This window comes from Sapajus apella, unplaced genomic scaffold (assembly GCF_009761245.1).
Source record: "Sapajus apella isolate SASKATOON/1434 unplaced genomic scaffold, GSC_monkey_1.0 scaffold135, whole genome shotgun sequence".
NCBI lineage: Eukaryota > Metazoa > Chordata > Mammalia > Primates > Cebidae > Sapajus > Sapajus apella.
Genome location: NW_022437075.1, coordinates 833,113 through 859,717, shown reverse-complemented (window position 1 = coordinate 859,717; position 26,605 = coordinate 833,113). Strand labels below are relative to the sequence as shown.

Genomic DNA, 26,605 nt, shown 5'->3' with positions numbered 1-26,605 from the left:
AGTTAGCTGGGTCAGCAGGATGGAGTTCAGAAAAGGTATAGTAGAGTACTTAATTACAGGCTAGACTCTACAGCTGATAAAGTTTAGATATGTGTCCCTTCCAAATCTCATGTTGAAATGTGACCCCTAATCAATGTTGGAGGAAGTAGGCCTAATGGGAAGTGTTCGAGTCTTTTGCAAGACATTTAGTTATCCCCTCCAACCCATGGGCTCCAGGTCTCACTTATGTTCTTCTTCCTGTTTGTGAATGAACCACATAATTTGTGCAACCTCAACCCCAGGACTAGAAGCCAACCTATTCACAAAAAATTTTCCTCACCAGCCTCTACCATATTTCATTCTGCCCAATAACTCCTTAGCCATAATTATTTGAAATGGACTCATAGATCTTATCAAATATCCCATTTTCATCACCAACTGAAAAAATTTCACAAATGTAATTGAAAATACTTGCAAAACTCCATAGAGCATACTCATGTGATTATGCTCTGGACTGCCACAGAGCATACTAACGTGAGTATTGCTTGGACTGCCAAGGCCTGTGTCCAGTGTGAAATTCCCAATGGCGGGCAAGGTTCACCCTCCAGGCAAAGGCTTTACTGCATCTGCTGCTCTCATTAACTGCTGCTAGTTCCCCACCATACAGTAAGTTGCGGGCATTGGCCTAAGGGTCTTCCACATTTGTTACACTCTTAAAGCTTTTCTCCAGCATGAATCCTCTGGTGCAGAACAAGTGTCTGCTTCCGGATGAACTCTCTCCCGCACTCACTACACACATAAGGCCTTTCCCCAGTGTGGACTTTCCAGTGCCTGATGAGGTTGGGTCTTTGAGTGAAGGCTTTCCCGCACTTGCTGCACTCATAAGGCTTTTCTCCAGAGTGAACTTTCTGGTGCTGAATGAGTTTAGAGACGCAGCTGAAAGCTTTACCACATCTGCTGCACTCATAATCACTACTGTGAATTCTCCAGTGTACATTAAGGTGGGAGCTTTGGCTAAAGGCCTTCCCACATTCACTGCACTCATAAGGCCTTTCTCCAGTGTGAGTTCGTTGGTGCAGAACAAGTGTGTGTTTCCGACTGAACTCTTTCCCACATTCAATGCATGCATAAGGCCTGGCTCCTGTGTGAACTTCCTGGTGTCGAATGAGATTAGATTTACTGCTAAAGAATTTCCCACATTTGCCACACTGATAGAGTCTTTCACCTGTGTGGACTCGCCTGTGCTCAATCAGGCCAGAGATTTGTCTAAAGAATTTTCCACATTCGCTGCACTCATATGGCCTTTCTCCAGTGTGAACTGTCTGATGTTTAAAGAGATCGTAGCTTTGGCTGAAGAATTTCCCACATTCGCTACACTCATAAGGCCTTTCTCCAGTGTGGATTCTCTGATGCCGAGCAAGTGTATCTTTGCGGGTAAAGGCTTTCCCACATTCACCACACTTGTGATACCTCTGTCCCATGCAAAAGCCACTTACAAGCTTAGTGTTCTTGTGGGGCTTCATCTTGCTGTGAGAGGCCTGATGCTGAAGGCCAGATGTGGCTGAAAAGTCTCTCCCTCCTTTCCCACATGTGAGGGTCTTCTCTGGCATATGGACTCTGCAGCTTTTCACCGAGTCTCTGCTCTCCTTCCTTTGGAAGGGTTTCCCTCCATTGGGCTGGTTCAGGTGCTGGTCAAAGTTCGTACTGAACCAGAATTGTCTTCCACATGCCCCACATAAGTACGGTTTCTGCTTAGCTTTTCCTCCATGATATTTAGCCAGGTGTAAGATATCTTTCAATATTGGGCCACATATGTCACATGGGTGAGTCTGTAGCTCTGCCATAAGAGTCCTGACCTGTGACACTCCTGCTGCAGAAATGCTCTGCTCAGAAGATACCACCTCATCCTCCACTCCATGCCAACAACCTAGAAACACAGAAATGCTGATTAAATGCATGTTTACGGGTGGGAAGGGGCAACCCCATCATATATGTGTATTTGACATATGAAGGAATAAGTTCATGAAACTGTTTCAAGATGAGAGGCATGGTCAGAGTGAGGAAGGAACATATTGAAGTATTGAACCTGGAGGTCATACCATGGGGGAGGGCCAATGAAGGGCCAGGATATAAAAATGGAACTAGACTAGGCACGGTGGCTCATGCCTGTAATCCCAGCTCTTTGGGAGGCAGAGGTGGGTGGATCACAATGTGAGGAGTTCGAGACAAGCCTGGACAATCTGGTGAAACCCCATCTCTACTAAAAATACAAAATTTAGCTGGGCGTGGTGGCAGGCGCTTGTAGTCCCAGCTATTCAGGAGGCTGAGGGAGGAGAATCACTTAAACCTGGGAGGCAGTGGTTGCAGTGAGCTGAGATCATTTCAGCCTGGGTGACAGAGTGAGACTCCGTCTGCCAAAACAGAATGGAACCAAACACATGACTTCCAGTAGTGCCTTGACTGTTAGTGACTCATGAGTGCTATGAAAAATGTATCCAGTCCCAGGAAAATCCAACTACAAGTGAGCAGTTGGTGTTCAAAGACTAAGAATATATACACATCTTGTGAACGCTAATTGCAGGTCAATATTGCAAAAAAAAAAAAAAAAAAAAAAAAATGCCGACAGAATACTGGGAAAACATGGGTGTAAGGTGAAGGCCAGAGGTGAAGAATGGTAAGGGTCTAACAAACTAGAAATGCTGTATCTTCATGTCAAGAACAGGGAAGGACAGATAGAAATGCTGTGTGGCCATTGGCCCTGGAAACAAACACTGATGTGAACAGTTATGTTGCCAGTTTGAACCCAGCTTTGACATGCCCCTCGCCAATGTCCACTCACCAGGTCTAGGTCCCCTCTGGGACTCTCTTCCCGTGGCTGAAGTCATATCCACCTGGTCATACAACCAGGGCTCTTCTCCTTGCTCTAGTTTCATTACTGCATCTGATCTGGAAAATGCAATTCCTAAGGGAAAGTCAGACATGTGAGCAACCAGTACTGGCCCATGGCAACCCCACCCTATGATGGACTACAGGTAAGAAAAATAACCTGGGAGGAGTTGTGTAGGAATAGCCCAAAGGTCCCCTGTAAGTGACTATGTAAGTGCCTATAACTCCTGGCAAGGTCAGACCCTAGAAAATGTCACCTGGGCTGGGTGCAGTGGTTCACACCTGTAATCCTACACTTTCAGAGGTCAAGTCAGGTGGATTACTTCAGCTTAGTTCAAGACCAGCCTAAGCAACATGACAAAACCCCATGTCTACAGAAAAATTAGCTGGGCATGGTGGTGCATGCCTGTAGTCCCAACCATTCAGGAAGTAAGAGGATGGCTTGAGCCTGGGAGGTAGAGGTTGCAATGAACTGAGATCGTGCCACTGCATTCTGGCAACAGAGCCAGACTCTGACTCAGAAAAAAAAAAAATGTCACCTGGAGAAAGGGGCAGAACCTTGGGCACGGAGACACCATAATTTTGGACAGAGTCACCAGTGTAGAAAGTAACCAGACCTAGTGAGATCCACTGGGCAAACCACAAGTCTCATAACCCCAAACCTTTGGCTGCAAGGCTTTAGGACTGCTCAGCAAGTAGGGAGGATACTCCATGCAGCTTAGCCCTGGCACCCTCATCACCTACTCCAGGAAACTGCTAAAGGCAGCAAGTGCTTATGACCATGGGAAGAACAGAGTGGTACCTGGGCAAAAGGAGAAAAGCATGAGGACCTTACCCAGTGAGGCTAAAAGTGCAAAGTTCTCCAGCATCACATCATGGTAGAGGAGTCTCTGAGCATCATCAAGAAGCTCCCATTCTTCCCGAGAGAAGTATACAAACACATCCTCAAAGACCACACAGCCCTGCAAAGAAAGGGACAGCAAGAACCATAAAAAGTCTCTTGACCAGGTATGGTAGCGGGCACTTGTAATCCTAGCTACTCTGGAGGATGAAGCAGGGAATTGCTTGAACTCGGGAGGTGGAGGTTGTAGTGAGCCAAGATCATGCAACTGCACTCCAGCCTGGGCAACAGAGTGAGACTCTGTCTCAAAAAATAAAATAAAGCAACAACAATTTGTTAAAGACTACAAAAAAAAAGATGTAAAATGTAATGTGAAAAACAAAATGTGGTAGAAGGGTGAGGAAAGTGTAAAATTTGTGTATGGGATCAAAATTAAAGTGCTATCAACTTAAAAGAGCCTGTTGTAGCTATAAGATGCTTTATGTAAGCCTCAGAATAACCACAGAGGCTTATAATAGATACACAAAAGATAAAAAGAAAAGAATCAAGGCATACCACTACAGATAGCCATCAAACCACAAAGGAAGAAAGGAACAAAACATTTTCAAAATAACCAGAAACCAATTAACAAAATGGCACTAGTAAAGCCCTAACCTTACTGAACCTCTAAAACTACTAGAAGAAAAGAGGGAAAGTTTTTTTTTTTTTTTTTTTTTTTGAGACGGAGTTTCGCTCTTGTTTCCCAGGCTGGAGTGCAATGGCGCGATCTCGGCTCACCGCAACCTCCGCCTCCTGGGTTCAGGCAATTCTCCTGCCTCAGCCTCCCGAGTAGCTGGGATTACAGGCACGCGCCACCATGCCCAGCTAAGTTTTTGTATTTTTAGTAGAGACGGGGTTTCACCATGTTGACCAGGATGGTCTCGATCTGTTGACCTCGTGATCCACCCGCCTTGGCCTCCCAAAGTGCTGGGATTACAGGCTTGAGCCACCGCGCCCGGCCCGGAAAGTTTCATAACATTTGGTCTGGGCAGAGATTCTTTAGATATGACCCCAAAAGCACAGGCAATGAAAACAAAAATAGACAAATGGGACTGCACCAAACTAAAACATTTTTGCACAGCAAAGAAAACAGAGTGAAGAGACAATCTGGAAGAAAATATTTACAAATCATACGAGACATAGCCAAAATATAAAGGAACTCAAACTACTCAATAAAAAGAAAACAGTACTGTTAAAAGTATACAAAGGATCTGAATACACATTCATCTCTTTTTTTTTTTTTTTTTCTATTTTTTGAACAGGCCCAATAAAACTTCTGAATAGATGTTTCTCAAGACATACAAATGTCTAACGATATATGAGAAAAGCGCTCAATGTCTTCAAACATCAGAGAAATGCAAATTAAAACAATGAGATATTACCTCATACCTGTAAAATTGCCTATCATCAAAAAGATAAAAGATAACCAGCCTTGTCAAACATGTGGAGAAAAGAGACTCTCATGTTGTTGGTAGTGTGAATAAATGCAGCAATTATGGAAAAATGTATGGAGGTTCTTCAAAAAACTAAAAATAGAATTACCACATGATCCAGCAATCCCACCACTGAGTATATTCCCAAAGAAATTGAAATCAGTATGCCAAAAAGATGTCTGTACTCCGATATTCCATGTAGCAGTATTCACAATGGCCAAGATTTGGAACAACCTAAGTACCCATTAACAGATGAATGAATTTTTAAAATGTGTATGTGTGCAATAGAATAATATTAAGCTTTTTAAAAGCAGGGAATTCTGTTACGAAATAATTAGATGACATTATGTTAGGTGAAAAGAACAGACATGAGACAGAATAATGTTGTGTGATCTCATTTACATGCAAAATTTTAAAAATCCAACTCATAGAAGTAGAAAGTAGAAGGGTAGTTACCAGAGGCTGCAGGTGGGAGGAGGGCTGGGCAGAGAAAGGGAAGAGACTAGTTGATGGGTACAAAATTAAAGTTAGGAGGAATAAGTTCTGGCGTACCATTGCATGGCAAGGTGACTTTACTTGGTAATCACGTATATTTCAAAATAGCTAGGCCAAGCGCAGTGGCTCACGCCTGTAATCACAGCACTTTGGGAAGCCAAGGTGGGCAGATCACAAGGTCAGGAGTTTCAGACCAGCCTGACCAACATGGTGAAACCCCATGTCTACTGAAAAATGCAAAAATTAGCCAGATGTGGTGGTGAGTGCCTGTAATCCCAGCTACTTTGGGAGGATGAGGCAGGAGAACTGCTTGAACCTGGGAGGCGGAGGTTGCAGTGAGCCAAGATCGTGCCACTGCACTCCAGCCTGGGCAACAGAGTGACAGCCTATCTCAAAAAAATAAATAAATAAAAATAGCTAAAAGGATTTTAAATGTTCTCAACATAAAATCATAAGTATTTGAAGTGATGGACATGCTAATTATCCTGATTTGATCATTCCACAATGTATATATGTATAAAAACATCATTTCATACTCCATAAATATAGACATTATTGTCAATTAAAAATAAACTACAGGAGGCTGAGGCAGGAGAATTGCCTGAACCCAGGAGGCAGAGGTTGCGGTGAGCCGAGATCGCGCCATTGCACTCCAGCCTGGGTAACAAGAGTGAAACTCCGTCTCAAAAAAATAAATAAATAAAATAAAAATAAAATAAAATAAATAAACTAAATGAGACTTAGGACTTCTCTTAAAAAAAAAAAAAAAAATAGGCCGGGCGCGGTGGCCCAAGCCTGTAATCCCAGCACTTTGGGAGGCTGAGGCGGGTGGATCACAAGGTCAAGAGATCGAGACCATCCTGGTCAACACGGTGAAACCCAGTCTCTACTAAAAATACAGAAAATCAGCTGGGTATGGTGGCACGTGCCTGTAATCCCAGTTACTCAGGAGGCTGAGGCAGGAGAATTGCCTAAACCCAGGAGGCAGAGGTTGCAGTGAGCCGAGATCACGCCATTGCACTCCAGCCTGGGTAACAAGACTGAAACTCCATCTCAAAAAAAAAAAAAAAAAAAAAAAAAAAAAAAAAAAACATTAAAAGTGGCCAGGCGTGGTGGCTCACTTCTGTAATCCCAGCACTTTGGGAGGCAGAGGGGAGTGGATCACCTGAGGTCAGAAATTTGAGACCAGCCTGGCCAACATGGTGAAATCCCATCTCTACTAAAATATAAAAATTAGCTGGGAATGGTGGTGCATGCCTGTAATCCCAACTACTGGGGAAACTGAGGCAGGAGAATCGCTTGAACCCAGAAGGCGGAGGCTGCAGTGAGCTGAGATTGCTCCACTGCACTCCAGTCTGGGCAACAGAGACTCTGTTTCTAAATAAATAATAAAGATAAACTAAAACTAAAGCCAGGTGCAGTGGCTCACACTTGTAATCCCAACACTTTGGAAGGCTGAGGCCGGTGGATCGGTTGAGGTCAGGAGTTCAAGACCACCTGGGCCAACATGGTGAACATTGCGCCCCCCCCGCACCCCCTCCCCCGACTAAAAATACTAAAATTAGCCAGGTGTGGTTGGGGGCATCTGTAATCTCAGCTACTCGGGAGGCTGAGGCAGGAGAATCTCTTGAACCTGGAAGGTGGAGGTTGCAATGAGCCACTGCACCCCACCCTGGGTGATAGTGAGACTTCTTCTCAAGAAAGTAAAAATAAGTAAATAAACTAAAAGAAAACACACAAAATGAGAGTGAGAACATCAGATAGTAGCAAATTGATAGCACACTACACATGGTTGCCATCCCAGGCCAAACTCCTCATACCCTACAGCGCTCTCCTCCTGCAAACACTGAAAACAACCCTTTCAAATGCCAGGACCCTTCTCTTCTGTCGGGGGGAATCTCAAGAATGACCACTCCCCCTTACCTGCAATCCAGTTCCAGCATTCTCATCTCTTACCCCAGAGAGCATCTGAAATAACATACTTAAGACTGCCCCATTTAAATGTGATCTCCTGGCCTTGACCTAGTCCCGACCACTCCCTTCGCCCCAAAAACATTTTAAGTTCAGCCCCTTCCCCACAACTTCAGACCTCTCTAGTTGCCTACGTGAGGAAGCAGTCACTCTGAGACATCTCAGAGCCATCATTCCGAAATCCAAACGTTCATGGAAAAATACAACAAAACACCTTGCTCTTTCATGCCTTGCTTTCAATCATATAGGTGCATATGATGGAGCAGAAAATCCTGTTTCATATTTAAAACCTACCCAGAGAACATGATCACCTGCCATCACTCTTGCTTGGTACATCCACCACCAAGGCATTCCTGGAATCCACTGCAGCACCTCCTTACCGGTTTCCTCGTACCCATCCTCACAGTCCCCACTTCAAACTAATGTCCTCTCCTCAGCAAATTTGGACACACTTAAAATCCCAGCTAAGATCACGTCCTATTCAAAACCCTCAAGTAATCGCAACGCTTTCTCAGCCCTAAGCCTGTCATTCCAGGCACAGTTCCTCAAACTCTGCTCCATGCTGACGAGAACCCTGTCTCCCAAAAGCCCATGGGTCAACAGCACCCCCGAGGCTTTACCCGCGCCGTCCCCTCTGCCCGTAATTCTCCCACATCCACCCACACCGAGATAGGACCCTGCCCAAGAGTGCTTCGCTGTCGTGGAACACAAGGGCTGCAGGGACTTTACGATGCGTAGTCGGAGAAAGGAGAAGTGGTGGCTGAGGGCCCGCAGGACACAGCACGCACCCGTGCGGAATCGGTTAGCTCCGCCACAGGACCGTGGGCGCGGACAGCTGCTGGGAGTGGCAGACGTCTCGATCCGGTACGCAGGCACTTCCGCCTCCGCAGAGCTTCGGGCGCGTCTGGGGACACTGGAGACAACATTTCCTCCGCGCTTTCCCAACAGCTCCACCTGCGGCTCACCCAAGTGTTACAGAGCCCCAGCCAGGTGCAGCCTCAGAAACAAAATGTCCCCTACGAGGAGGAGACGGAAGTCCCGCCCACGCGCCCTCCTCATGCACGGAAACACGCCTCTGCTGGGCCCTCACTGGATGTGTACCGAGTGGGTTTGTGGGTAGTGTAGTTTCCACTGAGCCTACCGTCCGGGCGGGTCAATTCTCGGTTCCAACCCTTCCACGCCCACTTCTGAAAGTCCACCAAACCTTAAGAGAAATCCCAGTAGAGAAGACAAAATCATCACCTACCACATTGTAAATGAGTCTTTTAGCCAAATGTCTTTTTGAATGTACAGTTGCCAAAAATATTTTCTCATTCCAAAATTAGAAGGAAATTTTAAAGTATCAACACAAAATTTATTGTAATGATATTATATTGTTAATAGTATATGAAACAGTATATAATAGCACTCCATTTATTATTAGAGAGATTAAGGTCAGGCCGGGCATGGTGGCTCATGCCTGTAATCCAAGCACTTTGGAGGCCAAAGTGGGTGGATCACCTGAGGTCGGGAGTTCAAGACCAGCCTGACCAACATGGTGAAACCCCGTCTTAAAAAAAAAAAATTTAAGAAGAGAGATTAAAGTCTAAATGCTTTACTTTTTATGACACAGCCATAGATACAAGTAAACACAATGAAGAAAAAGGTGTTTTTCTTTTTTTGCACATGCAATATTTTCCTTGTGAAAAAAGGATTCGAGGCTATTGAGAATAAATAATTTTCAGAGGAAACTTCATATGTGTGGTGGTGTGCGCCTGTAATCCCAGCTACTCAGGAGGCTGAAGCAGGAGAATCACTTGAACCTAGGAGGTGGAGGTTAGAGTGAGCTGAGATCACACCATTGCACTCCAGCTTGGGCAACAGAGCAAGACTCCATCTGAAAAAAAAAAAAAAAAAGCCGGAAGGGTGATGTGGGTGCGGTCTCGCCCCCCTCACTATGTCTGCCATTTTCAATTTTCAGTCTATTGACTGTAATCTTGCTGCTTATATGTACCTGTGCTTATATTTGATACTTGGCACCCAGCCTCTTGGACAGAAATAAAACTGGATTGTTGGGTATATTTTGGAAGTGTGCCAGAATTGGTGAACAGAAGAGTCCTTATGTTGCAGTATGCTATGTAGTAATGGCCTTCAGCATCTTCATACAGTAGCTGGGAAAAATGTCAGAATTTAATTGCCATCAGATTTCATTGTGAACAAGGACTTACTCCAGAAAATAATGGAAAGGATGGTTAACTCTTTTACCTCTGATTATTGAATGAGATAAATTGCCAGATGGTATTCTTTTTTTTTTTTTTTCTAAAGGAAAGGAAGGGGAGGAAGGAAGCCCAGATGCTATTCTCTATTTTTGTGTTATTGGACCAATGTTCTATATAAATAAATAAGATGTAACCATTTTTTTTTTTTTTTTTTTTTTTTTTTTTTGAGACGGAGTTTCGCTCTTGTTACCCAGGCTGGAGTGCAATGGTGCAATCTCAGCTCACCGCAACCTCCGCCTCCCGGGTTCAGGCAATTCTCCTGCCCCAGCCTCCTGAGTCGCTGGGATTACAGGCACGCGCCACCATGCCCAGCTAATTTTCTGTAGTTTTAGTAGAGACAGGGTTTCGCCGTGTTGACCAGGATGGTCTCGATCTCTTGACCTCGTGATCCACCCGCCTCGGCCTCCCAAAGTGCTGGGATTACAGGCTTGAGCCACCGCGCCCGGCCTGATGTAACCATTTAATAGTCTATAACAATCAGCCTCAGTACTGTCACTACAATATTACATTCTGCAAATGTTATTCTGTTGTGTCAGATACCAAATTTCAGTGAGGTATCTCTAAGGCACATAGTAGAAAACAAAATTGGTTAATTACTCAATTTCTTTTCACTGTGATTTGGAAATGATTTAATCTTTATAGAATGAGACCATTTTTTGGACTAGCTTTTTTATTAAAATGGCTCAAGTTTTTTATTAGAGATGGGATTTCACCATGTTACCCAGGCTGGTCTCAAACTCCTGACCTTGTAATCTGCCCACTTCAGCCTCCCAAGTGCTGGGACTACAGGCGTGAGCCATGGGGCCCGGCCCAGTTTTAGTATTCCACAGTGGCTAACCAGTTTTCCCAGCACCATTTACTGAAAAGGAGATCCTTTCTCCATTGCTTGTTTTTTGGCAGGTTTGCTGAAGATCAGATGGTTGTAGATGTGTGGTGTTATTTCTGAGGTCTCTATTCTGCTCCATTATTTCTGAGGTCTCTGTTCGCCATTGGTCTCTATGTCTGTTTTGGTATCAGTTCCATGCTGTTTGGGTACTGTAGTCTTGTAGTATAGTTTGATGTCAGGTAGTGTGATACCTCCAAGCTTTGTTCTTTGTTTAGGATTGTTTCGGCTATATGGGGGTCTTCTTTAATTCCATGTGAAGTTTAAAATAGTTTTTTCTAAGTCTGTGAAGAATGCCAATTGAAAAGGAGGGACTCCTTCCTAACTCATTTTATGAAGCCAACGTCATCCTGATACCAAAACCAGAAAGTGACACAACAATAAAAGTGAACTTCAGGCCAGTATCCCTGATGAAAATCAATGCAAAAATTCTCAATAAAATACTGGCAAACTGAATCCAGCAGCACATCAAAAAACTTGCCCACTATGATTAAGTCAGCTTTATCCCTGGGATGCAAGGCTGGTTCAACATATACAAATGAATAAATGTAATCCATCACATAAACAGAACCAATGACAAAAACAACATGATTATCTCAATAGATGCAGAAAAGGCCTTTGATGAAATTCAACAACCCTCCATGTTAAAAGCTCTCAATAAACTAGGTATTGATGGAACACATCTCAAAATAATAAGAGCTCTTGCTGGGCGCGGTGGCTCACGCCTGTAATCCCAGCACTTTGGGAGGCCGAGGCGGGTGGATCACGAGGTCAAGAGATCGAGACCATCCTGGTCAACACGGTGAAACCCCGTCTCTACTAAAAATACAAAAAATTAGCTGGGCATGGTGGCGCGTGCCTGTAATCCCAGCTACTCAGGAGGCTGAGGCAGGAGAATTGCCTGAACCCAGGAGGCAGAGGTTGCGGTGAGCCGAGATCGCACCATTGCACTCCAGCCTGGGTAACAAGAGTGAAACTCCGTCCCAAAAAAAAAAACAACAAAAACAAACAAAACAAAACAAAAAAAAAGAGCTCTTTATGACAAACCCACAGCCAATATCATATTGAATGGGCAAAAGCTGGAAGCATTCCCTTTAAAAACCGGTACAAGACAAGGATGCCCTCTCTCACCACTCCTATTCAACATAGTATTGTAAGGTCTGACTAGGGCAATCAGGCAAGAGAAAGAAATAAAGGATATTCAACAAATAGGAAGAGAGGAAGTCAAATTGTCTCTGTTTGCAGATGATATGATTTTATGTTTAGAAATCCCATATCATCTCAGCCCCAAAACTCCTTAAACTGATAAGCAACTTCAGCAAGTCTCAGGATACAAAATAAATGTGTAAAAATCACAAGCATTCCTTTACACCAACAATAGACAACCAGAGAACCAAATAATGAATGAACTCCCATTCACAACTGCTGCAAAAGACAGTGAAATACCTAGGAATACAGCTAACAAGGGATGTGAAGGACCTGCTCAAGGAGAACTACAAACCACTGCTCAAGAAAATAAGAGAGGATACAAACAAATGGAAAAACATTCCATCCTCATTAAACCTCTTTTGTTATATATTACCCAGCTTGCTTAGCAAGTGTGTGGGGAAAAGGCAGGGGGAGGGGAAAAATTTAAAATAAAAAAATAAATTACCCAGCTTCAGGTATTGCTTTTACCTTTTTATTATGGATAGGAAAAATCAATATTGTGAAAATGGCTGTAGTGCCCCAAGTCATTTATAGATTCAGTGCTATTCCCATCGTCCTTGCTTTAAACTATCAAATTCTTCCCACTAAATTCTTGGCCTATGTGCAGAGATAACTAAAATCAGGTAACTTAAAAGATACTACTGCCGGCCGGGCGCGGTGGCTCAAGCCTGTAATCCCAGCACTGTGGGAGGCCGAGGCGGGTGGATCACGAGGTCAAGAGAGCGAGACCATCCTGGTCAACATGGTGAAACCCCGTCTCTACTAAAAATACAAAAAATTAGCTGGGCATGGTGGCACGTGCCTGTAATCCCAGCGACTCAGGAGGCTGGGGCAGGAGAATTGCCTGAACCCGGGAGGCGGAGGTTGCGGTGAGCCGAGATTGCGCCATTGCACTCCAGCCTGGGTAACAAGAGCGAAACTCCGTCTCAAAAAAAAAAAAAAAAAAGATACTACTGCCAGGGTAGGGAGGTTAGGAGTGAAATGGAGTTCATTATGCTAGGCTTCCTTTTCACCATTACAATCAGGCGTCCAAGTTATTTCTATTTCTTCTCAGACATCACTGCAAAAACTTCTCTGTTATATTAGCTTCTTTCATCATCCACTAATGTGTCCCCAGAGCTATTTGTGTTACCACCTTTGTTTCTTTGTTTGTTGTGTTTTTTTTTTTTTTTTTTTTCAGAGATGGGATCTCGCTTTGTTGCCCAGGCTTGTCTCAAGCTCCCAAGCTTAAGCAATCTGCCTGCCTCAGCCTCCCAAAGTGCTAGGATTACAGGTGTGAGCCACCAAACCTGGCCTGTCACCACCTTTGAATCACTACATGGTCATTGCTAATAGCTTTCTGTAATTCACATTTTACAACTGTTTTCTCAAGATATCATTTCCTGTGCAGAGCAGCCTCAGTGCACACACACACACACACACACACACACTGACAATTACTTCCCAGCAATGAGGATGAAATAGCGAACCCAAAACCTGAGGGTAGAGTGCTCTCTTTGCGTACATGCTTTGCCTTTGAACACTGCTGCCATTGTCAATACCAAAGTGCACTTATTTCGTTGTTCTTTTTTGGAAGTCAACGTCACATTCCTAAAAGTCTTTATATATATGTCATGATATTAAATAAGGGATGATAAGTGGATAAAAGTGTTGCTCAGTGAATTGGACAGAATAATATAGGCAGGAGAAATGCTTTCTGTGGGGCCTGTGGACTGAGACCCTCCTTTGTACTCCTGCTTCATGGCGACCCTCATCCCTCCCTGTTTGTCCTTCACAGTCCTATTTGCAATATTGTTTTCTTATTGTCCATGATCAAACAGACACAGACTAACAAACAAATTGATGTAGTTTGGATGTTATCCCCTCTAAATCTCGTGTTGAATTTTTATTCCCAATGTTGGAGATGGGGCCTGGTGGGAGGTGTCTGGGTCATGGGGGCAGATCCCTCGTGGCTTGTTCTGTCCTCAAGTTAGAGTGAATTCTCACAAGATCTGGTTGTTTAAAACTGTGTGGCACCTCTCCACCCACTCTCTCCCTCTTGCTCCCTCTTCAGCCATCTGAGATGCTTGCTCCCCTTTCTCCTAAAGTCATGATTGTTATTATTTTTTTTTGAGACGGAGTCTCACTCTGTGGTCCAGAGTGAGACTCCGTCTCAAAAAAAAGTGCAATGGGCAATCTTGGCTCACTGTAACCTTTGCCTCCTGGATTCAAACTATTCTCTTGCCTCAGCCCTAAAGCCATGATTGTAAGCCTCCTGAGACCTCACCAGAAGCAGATATGAGGCCCATGCTTCCTGTACAGCCTCCAGAACTATGAGTCAATTAAACATCTTTTCTTATAAATTACCCAGCTTCAGGTATTTCTTTTACCAATGCAAGATTTGAATTCAATATGATAATGATTATTAGCTTCTGCTAAGTGTGGACGAATTTTGTGTCGGAATGTCTGTGGAATGATCTGTTCATTTGAATTTGTAGCCTCTGGGAACATGCTCAGTTCCAGACTCTGAAATAATATGTCTCCTAACACTTGGGTTACGAGTGCAGAAATCTGAGTCTTGCTCACTTGAGAAGGGGATCTTCTCGTCATTTGGACTTAGGGAGTCATTTCCCAGCGTCCCTCGCGGTGGCGCCTAGCCTTTTCTCCAGAATGCGGTCAGAGGCCCCGCCCCGCGGGCTGTGGATCCGGAGGAACTACATTTCCCAGAATGGCCTGCGTTGGCGGCGTTTCCGTGTACGGAGCCTAACTGCTGAGGCGGGACTTTCAGCGTCCTGTTTGAGGCAGGCAGATTGGCCTCCCTCCGGTTCATTCACTCTATCTGCAATTCCTGAGCGCTGCAGCGGAACCCTAGAGACCGGACCGAGAAGGATCATTGCCTCCGCTGCACAGTGGCGGGCTGAGGCTCGGCGCCACCCTTAGTGACCGCCAACCCCGCATCTCCCTTGTGCCCAGAGACCGATCGCGGCGGCCGCGTTAAGGGTCCAGGCTCAGGTGAGTACTGCAGCCTCTGGGCCTCCCCCGCCCTCCCACCCAAGTCCAAAAGCCCCGAGTGAGAGACGCCTGCTCGCGTCCCCGCAGTCCAGGCCCCAGAGTTGGGATCAGCGAGGCGATCGATGGTGCTGGGGCCCCTGTTTTGCACATCTGGTGTGGTGGGGAGGGGCAGAGCTTGAGAAGCACAGGGACCTGCACGTGCAAAGGCTTGGAGGCACGATTGAGCTGGGAGGATTGGGGAACCTGGGCTCCTCTTTGTTCTATGATGACCTGTATGAGACAAAGTTAAGCCTGGAATAGCAGAGTAATGGCTGTGCCTTTGATGTGAGGATTCTAGAGGCCATGGAAACTTTTGAGCAAAAGGGAGGCACAGTCTATGTTAGGATTTTAAGTTTTCCAAGGGCTATTGAGGACTAGGAGGAGTGATGAGGGCACTGAAGCACTGAGAGTTTCAATCTTTGTTCAAGGTCACACAGCTGGTAAGAAGAGACACTGAGCACTGAGGCACGGTAGGTAGGCATTTAGCTGGAGGTCACCTGGTTCCAGGGCGCGGCAAAGAGACAGGTAGGCATGAGTTCATTGAACCCCACTGTGAACACATTCTTATAAGGCCTGCCTCTTCGCACAGGTTCCTGTGGCTACAGAAGCACTTATGGAACCAATACAGGTAAGTGGAAGATGTCCCATACCCTCACTGGCCTCAGCCCCCACCACATGTTCTGAAGAACTCTTAAGTGCTATTCCCCAGGTCTTTGGGTCTGAGGACCCTGGAGAAACCCCAAGCCAGAGTCCTAAGCCCATGTCAGATTTTCATATAGAAGTATTCACATTTTTTTCCCCAACCAATGTGAACAGGTGTGGAGAATTATGTACCAGGAACTAGTACCAAGATGTGCAAATGCTTAGAAGTGAAACTGCAATGGAGTCAGGATAGCATGCTTGCTTGAAAATTAAAGTTGCTATTCTGGAGGTTTGGGTCAGGAGAGGGAGGTGGTCTTAACACGATCTTGTTTTTTGTTTCTGAGACGGAGTCTCGATCTTGTTGCCCAGGCTGGAATGCAATGGCATGATCTTGGCTCATCACAACCTCCGCCTCCCAGGTTCAAGCAGTTCTGCCTCAGCCTCCTAAGTAGCTGGGATTACAGGCATGCACCACCATGCCTGGCTAATTTTTGTGTTTTCAATAAAGATGGGGTTTCACCATATTGGTCAGGCTGGTCTCAAACTCCTGACCTCATGATCTGCCCACCTTGGCTTCCCAAAGTGTTGGGATTACAGGTGTGAGCCACCGCACCTGGCCCCCTCAGCTTCTATACCTGTGTGTCCACTTGCCTTTGACCCCTGACTACTGAACCCAGTGATCAGTGGGCCTGTGATAAGACAATGCTACAAGGACCTATTTTCTCTTCTGAGTTGGGGAGTTTGGGAGGAGCATGTCTATGGGTTAGATGTGTAGGGGAATGGATTATAGTTCCTCAGGAGAAGGGGCTGTTTGTGGTTTCATGTGTCGCCATCCTAGCAGGGCACTGTGACCTTTGAGGACGTGGCTGTGTACTTCTCCAGGGAAGAATGGGGTCTCCTTGATGAGGCTCAAAAACACCTGTACCACAATGTGATGCTGGAGAACTTGGCACTTATAACCTCCCTGGGTAAGGTCCTCACACCCTCCCTATACCCTGTGATAGTCTCTATCTGTCACCTTTTCCCCTGGGTCAGGTCTGTCCTCAAATCAGGACCGTGGGCACAGATTTTTTCCCTAGTCCCTGGGTAGGTGTGGTGGTTGGTAGGGCTGCAGTGTGTGCACTGCCCTCTTCCTGAGCAGCCCCAACATCTGCTACCCCTGAGCCTGGAAGGGAACAACCCAGGGTCAGTCACCCTAATGGGTCCTACCTTGCTTGCCTTCTCCCTGTCCAGATGACTTTCCCACATCTGTGGCACTGTCTTCTAGGTACTACTTCCCACATTCAGCTAACATTTCTTCACTTTCTTGTGCCAGAAAGTCTTAGACCATCTCTTGGATGCCAGACCATCTCTTAGATGGTTTATTTAGGTAGACCAAGGGCTGTCCTTCCAAGACCCTCCAAAGCTCTTTGTGTAATATTTAACTTGTTGGCTCTCATGTGATGAGTTGTGCTGGCCCATTGCTGGCAGTGCATCTGTCCAGTTTTTCCCTTAGTACTTGCATCATCCATGTGTGCTGTAGTTGCTTATCAAGGGGTGGTATAGCAAGTACTTGGTGGTTCATAGGATTCATATGAATCAGCTATAGCTAGAAGAGCTCAAACGGAGTTTGCCTCTGAGAAGTGGTGCCTGAGTGGGGAATAACATCAGAGCTGGGTTCAAATTATAACAGAAATTTACTCTATTTGGCGGGTCTTTTGGTGCCAGTAGCAGTGCTTCCCACACCTCATAACTGCCTTTTCTTTCCTGTTCTTAAGTGCTACCTTGTCCATTCTCCTGCTTGTCACTTTTCTTTTTCGTTTTTTTCTTTTTTTGAGACAGAATTTCACTCTTGTTACCCAGGCTGGAGTGCAGTGGCACGATCTGGGCTCACTGCAACCTCCGCCTCCCAGGTTCAAGCAATTCTCCTGCCTCAGCCTCCCGAGTAACTGGGACTACAGGCATGCGCCACCATGCCCAGCTAATTTTTATATTTTCAATAGAGACGGGGTTTCACCATGTTGACCAGGATGGTCTCGATCTCTTGACCTTGTAAGCCACCGCACCTGGCCGCTTGTCACTTTTCTAACCTCCAGCTCTGAGCTAGTCCCCACATCTCTGGACTCTGCCTCTCACCCATTTTTCTCACTGCTCCATGTGCAGTTCTCTCCACCATTGGCATCTACACATTGTATTATGAGGTGTGCACATATTTCTAAACAGGCCTTGAACACCAGGACTACTCTGTTGAAGGTAGTCCTTGGGCTGGGATTCACCCTTCTACACAGCATTTTCTTGGGCTGGGATTCACCCTTGTACACAGCACTCCGGTGTCACCAGCAGATGAGGGTCAGCTGAAAGTTGCTTGCAGGGGAATGAGTTTTGGACCTTGCCTGTCCTTCCTGTGTTATTCCCCATATTTGGATCTTTTACTTCATGAGGCCTGCCCCATTCTGTGACTTTTTTTTTTTTTTTTTTTTTAATTTATTTATTTTTTTTGGGACGGAGTTTCGCTCTCGTTACCCAGGCTGGAGTGCAATGGCGCGATCTCGGCTCACCGCAACCTCCGCCTCCCGGGTTCAGGCAATTCTGCCTCAGCCTCCTGCATAGCTGGGATTACAGGCACGCGCCACCATGCCCAGCTAATGTTTTTGTATTTTTAGTAGAGACGGGGTTTCACTGTGTTGACCAGGATGGTCTCGATCTCTTGACCTCGTGATCCACCCGCCTCAGCCTCCCAAAGTGCTGGGATTACAGGCTTGAGCCACCGCGCCCGGCCGTTTTTTTGTTTTTTTTTTTTTTTTTGAGACAGAGTTTCGCTGTTGTTGCCCAGACTGGAGTGCAATGGCACAATCTCGGCTCACCGCAACCTCCGCCTCCTGGGTTCAAGCAATTCTCCTGCCTCAGCCTCCCGAGTAGCTGGGACTACAGGCACGCACCATCATGCCCAGCTAATTTTTTGTATTTTTTTAGTAGAGACGAGGTTTCACCTTGTTGACCAGGATGGTCTCGATCTCTTGACCTCGTGATCCACCCGCTTTGGCCTCCCAAAGTGCTAGGATTATAGGCGTGAGCCACCGCGCCCGGCCATTCTGTGACTTTTAGAGGCCTCGTGCTGAATTTGAAACAAGCCTCCTGTCCTGCAGATAATCCCCTGGACTTCTTTCTGGGTGTGTTAAATACATATTTGTACTGGGACTGTCTCTTCCTACAGTGTCAACATGCACTTCACTGTCATTTCATTGTCTTTAGATTGTTGGTGTGAAACAGAGAATGAGGAGGTACCTTCTGAGCAGAGTGTTTCTGTAGAAAGACTGTCACAAGTTAGGGTTCCCACATCAAGTTCCCACATCAAGCAGGCCCACTCCTGTGAGATGTGTGGCCCAATCTTACAAGACGTTGTTCCCCTGGCTGAGCACAAGGGAACACATCTAAGGGAGAAAATGTACACATATTGGGCATTTGAGAAACAATTCTATTACAATACAAATCATCAGTGCCAGAAGCAGCACATTGGAGTGAAACCCTTCAGAAGTGAGGTGAACAAAGTGTCATTTGTGACAAGCTGCACATTCAGTGAGTCACAGAAGCCCTCTACCTGCATGGATGTTGGGAAGGACTTCCTGGCCAGCTCAAGATTTCTCCAGCAACTGGCCACTCCTACCAGGGAAAAGTCAAGGAGCAGAACCTTGTGTTGGACTGCCTTTCACAGGGGAAAAACACATTACAACTGGGGAAAGTGCAACAAAGCCCTCAGCCACAAGCACATACTTGTTGAGCCTCAGAGAGCCCACACTAAAGAAACATGTTACATGTGCAATGAATGTGGGAAGTCCTTTAGCCATAACTCTGGCCTCATCAAACACCAGAGAGTTCACACTGGAGAAAGACCTTATAAGTGTGGAGAATGTGGCAAGTCCTTTAGCCAAAGCTCAAACCTCTTTCAACATCGGAGAGTTCACACTGGAGAAAGGCCTTATGAGTGCAGGGAATGTGGGAAATCCTTTAGCCAAAGCTATAGCCTCAATAACCATCGAAAAATTCACACTGGAGAAAGACCTTATGAATGCAATGAATGTGGGAAATCCTTTAGCCAAAGATCCAACCTCATTCAACATCAGAGAATTCACACTGGAGAAAGGCCTTATGAGTGCAGCAAATGTGGGAAATCCTTTAGCCAAAGCTCTGCGCTACTGCAACACCATAGTGTTCACACTGGAGAAAGACCTTTTAAGTGTGGTGAATGTGGAAAATTTTTTACCTACAATTCCAGTCTCATAAAACACCAGAAAGTTCACACTGGATTGAAACCTTATGAGTGCACTGTATGTAGGAAATCATTTAGTCATAATTGTAGCCTCATTCTACATCTGAGAGTTCATACTGGAGAAAGGCCTTATGACTGTAATGAATGTGGGAAATCCTTTAGCCAAAGGTCTGCACTTCTTAAACACCGCAGAGTTCACACTGGAGAAAGGCCCTATGAGTGCAGTGAATGTGGGAAAACATTTAGGCGAAGCTCCAATTTCAGTGATCATCGGAGAGTTCACACTGGAGAAAGGCCTTATGAATGTGACCAGTGTGGAAAATCTTTTAGCAAAAGCTCTGGCCTCACTCGACATCAGCAAGTTCACACTGGAATAGGGCCTTATGGGTGTGTTGAATATGAGAAATCCATCAACCAAAAGCCTTACCTCATCAGTTACCACAAAGTTCACATGAGAAAAACACCTTAGATGTCCTGGGAATGTGCTATTTCTTTATTAAATATAACAACATTGGAGGAGATGCAGTGTGGGTGCCATCTGCCTGAATTGAACCTCATTCTTTCAGACATCCACGTACATTCCAGGTATGTGGGAGAATTTGAGGAATTGTGTTGTGCTTTCAAATCTGCCCAGGGCTCTTGCCAGATTTTTATCACTATTAGGATTGTAATCCAAGCCATTTGACTTCCACCAGCCAGGTGGAACACACAATGAGCATCATTGACCCACGTCAGTTTGCTTTAAGGAAGTGTCTGTGTTCTTCCATTTGTAGGAGGGATTTGTGAGAAGCCTGAGCACTCTTGTTTCTCTGTTTGGTTTTTGTTTTTGTTTTTGTTTTTGAGATGGAGCCTCACTCTGTCACCCAGGCTAGAGTACAGTGGCACCATCTTGGCTCACTGCAACCTCTTGACTCCTGGATTCAAGTGATTCTCCTGCCTCAGCCTCCTGAGTAGCTGGGATTACAGACGAGTGCCACTACACCTTGCTAATTTTTGTATTTTTAGTAGAGACAGGGTTTCACCATGTTGGCCAGGCTGGTCTTGAACTCCTGACCTCAGATGATCCGCCGAGTTCAGCCTCCCAAAGTGCTGAAGTTACAGGCATGAGCTACCATGCCCGGCCTTCTCTCTCTCTTTTTTTTTTTTTTTTTTTTATGATGAGTTAGAACATGGATCTGACCTATTTTTGGTTTGGAGGTCTTGATCTGAGTTCTGATGAGTTGAAAAGATGGACTGCCTTATTCAGAGATAATGTTGGCCTCACATGACTTTAATGATGAAATTTTCCAGCCTACATTCAGCATCCTGGGGAAAGCCTGCGGCTGACTGCTCTGGTTTCTTTGATAATAAAGGCCTTACTGTTTAAGCTACTTTTAATCTTAGGAATTCTATTTACTTTAGACTGCTCAAAGGACAATAGAGTTCTGCCAGAATCAATGGAGAAATCGCTTTTATTGGCATCCTGAACTTTGGGGGCCTGAGGGGAGAGAGTTGTGGCAGAAATTAGTTCTCCATTTTGGACTTGGTTTGCATTGCTGCCCAGCACCTCTAAGGACTTATTTCCTCCAAGCAAAGGACTTTGTGGTCCTTATTTGTAGCCTGAATGCCATGATATTTTGTAGGCTAGGAGCTCATCCTGAGGAGGGGACAGTTGTGACAACCTCCAGCACTCCTAGGAACAGTATGAAATTCTTTTGCTCACAGACAGTATTGTATAATGCTCAGTATTGGTGAGAGCGATCTCTTCCCTAGGTTTTGCAAAGGCACCATTTGCCCTGTTCAGAAATCGTAGAGTAGCAACACTGGTTGTAGATTACAGATGTGCCTTAATTTATAATTAGGTCACACCCGGAGAAGCCCAATGTGAGTTGAAAATATAAGTGAAAAAATGCATGTAAGACACCTAACCTGCTGAACCTCATAGCTTATTAACAGTATACTGTAGAAGATGAGTTGTTTATCCTGGAGGCTTGTTTCTACCTTTCTTAAGGTACTCTGATGCTGATAGGGGTACCAAGCAGGAAGAGGTGGGACCAGAAACTGCAAGATCTGTGGGAAGAAAGGAAGGTGGCCCTTGTGACTTTCTTGACAATCCAAGAATCAAGAAGGTTGTGGGTCCTCTGCATGAGAATGAAGTGATCAAAACAAAACTATGAGGGGGAAAAAAATGAAGTGAGATCATGTCTAGTAAGTCCAGTGTCCCCAAGTCTTCAGCATCACCTCTGGGTTCAGGGTCCTCTGGGCAAGGTCCAACTGTCTGTAACCCCCTATAGTTAAGGCTACAACCACATAGTCAACAACACCTGAAAAGTCAAAGCTAGGCATCACTTTGACCTTCAAGTTGTCAGAATCAGAGTCTGACACTAAGTTGCTGGTGAAGGTGTGGAGAGACCCAGGCCTGAGTCACAGGACCTCTGAGAGCTAAATTGTGTGCTGGGCTCAAGGGAATGGTAGACATTGCCTTTGCACACAATGCAATTGTGGTTGTTAGAAAAGCCTCCCAAGAGGAAGATAAGTACAGACAGCAGCAGTGCCTTCAGGACTGTGGAGCAGACATCAGAGGAAGGGGGTAGGTAGAAGAGCATAACAGCAGTTGAGCGTTTGTCCTCACTGTCTGCCTGCTCCACGCTGAGAGCCTCCCGCACCATGGTAAAGGGTTAAACTTCCCCAGGTCTGGAGCCAGAAGCCAGAATCTAAGATTGAAATTCAACTTTTTTTTTTTTTTTTTGAGACGGAGTTTCGCCCTTGTTACCCAGGCTGGAGTGCAATGGCGCGATCTCGGCTCACCGCAACCTCCGCCTCCTGGGTTCAGGCAATTCTCCTGCCTCAGCCTCCTAAGTAGCTGAGATTACAGGCACGCGCCACCATGCCCAGCTAATTTTTTGTAGTTTTAGTAGAGACGGGGTTTCGCCTTGTTGACCAGGATGGTCTTGATCTCTTGACCTCGTGATCCACCCACCTCGGCCTCCCAAAGTGCTGGGATTGAAATTCAACTTTTTGAATCTGAGCTTGTCTGCTGTAGGAATCACTTTATTTCTGTGATCCTGGATTTTTCCAGCAATACATACATAATAGGTCCCACTTCCCCTTGTTGCTCTGAGAATTAAAATGCTCATAAAGTAAACCCTGGAATCCTGGCACAGGTAAGTTCTCCGTGTGTTTTGTTGCTTTTATTGACCCTTCCAGGCCCAAGTTTAATGTTATCATCACCTTCCTATCTCACTCAGAGACCTGAAGCTCAGAGAGCTCAAGCAAGTGACCCAGAGGTTCCAGAGGGGAATCCATACCCAGATACCAGCACTTTGCAGCCCCCTCCTTGCTATGAGTAAGCCCACAGGGACTGTGCTGGATCAGGGGGTTCTGAGAAGCCCCATTTCCTCAGGGGAGCCTGGGGCTCCACAGACCCAGGGAGGCTGCAGGGCAGCCACAGGCAGGAAATGGGCTAAATCTTAGGATGAGGCATGGCTGCCCCTCACTCAGATCCCACAGTGGCTATAGCATCCCTGACTGCAGTCGCAGCAGTACTGAGGGTAAATATGCCCCGCCACACATATTCCAGTCCCCCATCCCAAAGAACACCTCCGAACACAGGGTACATCCAACCCAAATCCTTATGGCCTTGCAGTACCTACACTTAGACCCTTACCCCTGATGCCTGGGTAGCTGTTTCTGTCCCTACCGACACAGGTGGAAACTGAGGCTCAGACTGTTGTTACAAAAATGATTGAATCTCACTCTTTTTAATGGCTAACATAATGAGTTACTTCTGAGAAATTCTTACCAGTCTCCTGAGAGGATCAATGAAATAAATGGCATTTTGATACCGATAATGGTGATAGGCAGGGCATGCATAGCAGGAGAGAAGCCCACTAGAGTGGTATATAGAAACCATCCCCAGCTCAATGACCTGGTAGCTCTGTGTCCTTGTGGAAGTCTGTCACCCTTCCTGAGCTAGGGATCCCTCAGAGAAACAGAATTATAGTTCCTGACCTTTGGGTGGGCTGGGGAAATAAATGTGGCCATTCAGGGAACTTCCATTAACAGCTCTCTGTGAAAAGATGAAATTGTCCGTCATCACGGGGTGGGGATCAGTGTAGGACTCTCAGGGACAAGAGGGCATGAGGATGTTCCTTGAGCCCTGAAGACATGGGGAAGAGAGGGTGTGACTCCTTGGACAAGTTGGCCTGAGATGGAACCTGAATCCCTGTGCATCGCTGAAGGCTCACTGGCAGATGACATCCCCAGTCTGGGCCTCAGTTTCTACCTGTGTTCACAGGGACATAGAGAGCTCAAGCAAGTGGCCCAGAGGTTCCAGAGGGGAATCCATACCCAGACCCCAGCACTTTGCAGCCCCTTGCTTCCTATGAGTAAACCTGCAGGGACTGTGTTGGATCAGGGAGTTCTGAGAAGTGTTGCTCATGAACTGGACACTGATTGATATTTTAGGCAGGATAATTGTTTTCTGTGGGGACCACAGACAGAGATTCACCATGTACTCCTTTAGGGAGCGCAACATCTCTCTCCTATCTTCCTTGTCTTGTACTATCTGGATTAGTTCTCTCCTGTCTCTGACAGACTGAGAAGACAGACTCTGATACTTCAGAGTGGATCCATGTGAATTATAGCACAATAACGGATTTTACCCTGTACTTCCAGTGCAGGAATTTTGCTGCTGAATGACTGTTCGAAATACTATCACAATTTGGATTTTTAGCCTTTGAGAGCCTCCGAAATGACATTTTTTAGCATCGGAGAGCTCGAGTTCCCTAAAATGTAATAATATTTTTCCAAGTATTTGAGTGATCAGTTACAGGCACTAATTCCCAGAAATCTCAATACGGCTTCTAAGGCTAGGTAAGACCATCTTCTCTAGAAGGATATGTCCTTTAAGGTGGAGCAGGGTTTTTCCTGCAGAAGCGCCTCTGGGAAACGCCCTGTTTACCGCCTTCGAACCTAGTGAACTACGTTACCCAGAAAGCTCTGTGTCAAACGGCAACGGAACAGAGCCAATGAGCGCTTAAGATAAAGCCGGTTCCGCGTGTGCATTTAACACTACTTCCGGCGTCCTCTGGGAGCGGTCATTTTCCTTCGTGTTGGGTGTGTTTTCCTGTGAGAGACCGCCAAGAGCTGGGTCCGAACTGCGGTGAGTGAACCCAGTAGGTGGAGAGGAGTCATGGTCCCCGTTTCACAGGGGCAGCTTTACAGCTCCTTGAAGACACCTAGTGTGATCCACGCCATGCCAGTATCGGTACCGCCGTGGCCTGGTCCCTGCCCTAGTCGCCTCCTCCCGATCACGCTTTCCCCGCACAGTCCACTGGTGACGGCCGCCCTGAGGCTCCCGGCTCAGGTAACTGTGGCGCCTTACGTGCCGTCAAGTCACCTCATCATCACCCCAGTCCTAAGGCAGCGAAGGAGCTTTGCATCCGAACCCCTTCGTCGGGACACTAAGGCTCTCGCGGGAGGAGCCCTGTTTTTGACACTCGTGTGATGTGTTGGGGAGAGCAACAGGCACGCGGACCGGCGCGGGCAAAGGCTTGGAGATAGACCGAACCGGCAGGATGGAACCTGGGTTCCATGGGCTTCTGTCGGGAGCAAAGTGTGAGGTGGAGCTCCTCCTGGAAGAGCAAGCGGGCTGGGGGCTGTGGATTCACCGTGAGAACGCTGGAAGCCATGGATAGTTTCCAACAAAAGAGGCACATGACTACAGTTCGGGCTTTAAAGGTTTTCCAAAGTCTAATCAATGGAAGACACTGTAGAGAGAGGGGATGTCCAAGAAGAAAGGGGTTACATGGGTAACTGAAGGGTGAGAAGGGTGGAGAAGAGTTTTTATTGAATGATAAAACAGTTCTCCGCACAGAGGGAACCCCATGTGGGTGGTCCCTACCTGAAGTAGACCCCCCACACACACACTCAAAGGCAGGCAGTTCCCCAGTGTGGCTGAGTCTGGGGCTTGTATGGGTTCAGAATGGAGGAGGGTGTGCTGATTGGTTTGTGCATATGCAAAGAAGGTTAAAACAAAGGCACCACTCAAAGGTGAGCACAACAGTGTAAAAACCAACTAGGGAAGAGTAGGTATATGTAAAATAGGTGAAGGGTGGGGAACAGAGGAAAGTGTGTCAGACAGGAAGAGAGATTCTCAATCGGTCCGTGGATTCATCCAGGACTTCTAGCTAGAGTTTAAACTGTCTTTGGCTTGAAGATCTGGTTTCACCAGGAACCCGCCCCTGTCTGCCTAAGATTTGTCTGCCTCCTGCCACTGTCATTTTCATTAAGATGAACAACTTGTATGGGATTATGGTAGAACACACAACACAGAATAACAAACATATGTGCAGACACAAGTATTATAGTCAAACTTTAGCTTCTCTGTTTATGTTTACATTTCTGCCTACCTTAAATATCTCCTTTATTAGGCCGGGCGCGGTGGCTCAAGCCTGTAATCCCAGCACTTTGGGAGGCTGAGGCGGGTGGATCACGAGGTCAAGAGATCGAGACCATCCTGGGCAACACGGTGAAACCCCGTCTCTACTAAAAAAAAATACAAAAAATTAGCTGGGCATGGTGGCACGTGCCTGTAATCCCAGCTACTCAGGAGGCTGAGGCAGGAGAATTGCCTGAACCCAGGAGGTGGAGGTTGCGGTGAGCCGAGATCACGCCATTGCACTCCAGCCTGGGTAACAAGAGTGAAACTCC

General features: G+C 46.1%; 2 protein-coding genes, 1 long non-coding RNA gene and 2 pseudogenes across 4 annotated transcripts; 3 read left to right on the top strand and 2 right to left on the bottom strand.

Moving 5' to 3' along the window:
- Positions 1-386: 386 nt before the first annotated feature.
- ZNF671 (zinc finger protein 671) lies at positions 387-8,680 on the bottom strand. 2 transcript variants are annotated; one of them, XM_032263257.1, is made up of 4 exons: positions 8,433-8,680; positions 3,701-3,827; positions 2,819-2,941; positions 387-1,906 (listed from the first exon to the last, which is right to left on the bottom strand). In XM_032263257.1, the coding sequence occupies exons 1-4, from the start codon at positions 8,568-8,570 to the stop codon at positions 693-695; spliced, it is 1,602 nt and encodes a 533-aa protein (XP_032119148.1). In that variant the 5' UTR covers positions 8,571-8,680; the 3' UTR covers positions 387-692. The 2 variants fall into 2 exon arrangements, with proteins under 2 accessions (XP_032119148.1, XP_032119149.1); XM_032263258.1 differs by having other exon boundaries at positions 7,956-8,568.
- LOC116539990 lies at positions 3,785-5,271 on the top strand. The gene is made up of 2 exons (XR_004264256.1): positions 3,785-3,873; positions 5,008-5,271. It is a non-coding gene; the product is annotated as an uncharacterized LOC116539990 (long non-coding RNA).
- Positions 8,681-9,580: 900 nt separating the features above from the next.
- LOC116539985 lies at positions 9,581-10,025 on the top strand (annotated as a pseudogene).
- A 6,481-nt stretch (positions 10,026-16,506) lies between these two features.
- Positions 16,507-20,740, top strand: LOC116539980 (zinc finger protein OZF-like). Its single transcript, XM_032263292.1, has 2 exons — positions 16,507-16,634; positions 18,898-20,740. The coding sequence occupies exons 1-2, from the start codon at positions 16,601-16,603 to the stop codon at positions 20,379-20,381; spliced, it is 1,518 nt and encodes a 505-aa protein (XP_032119183.1). The 5' UTR covers positions 16,507-16,600; the 3' UTR covers positions 20,382-20,740.
- A 4,189-nt stretch (positions 20,741-24,929) lies between these two features.
- LOC116539998 overlaps positions 24,930-26,605 on the bottom strand; it is a 5,746-nt pseudogene continuing 4,070 nt past the window's right edge.

Coding starts and splice junctions, on each gene's coding strand:
- ZNF671 (XM_032263257.1), bottom strand. CDS start 8,570: ATGTTGTCTCCAGTGTCCCCAGACGCGCCCGAAGCTCTGCGGAGGCGG. Junction 3,828..8,432: donor AGCTAACCGATTCCGCACGG/GTGCGTGCTGTG, acceptor CTTTCTTTGCAG/GGCTGTGTGGTCTTTGAGGA. Junction 1,907..2,818: donor CCAGAGGGGACCTAGACCTG/GTGAGTGGACAT, acceptor CTGTGTTTCTAG/GTTGTTGGCATGGAGTGGAG.
- LOC116539980 (XM_032263292.1), top strand. CDS start 16,601: ATGCTGGAGAACTTGGCACTTATAACCTCCCTGG. Junction 16,635..18,897: donor GGCACTTATAACCTCCCTGG/GTAAGGTCCTCA, acceptor CATTGTCTTTAG/ATTGTTGGTGTGAAACAGAG.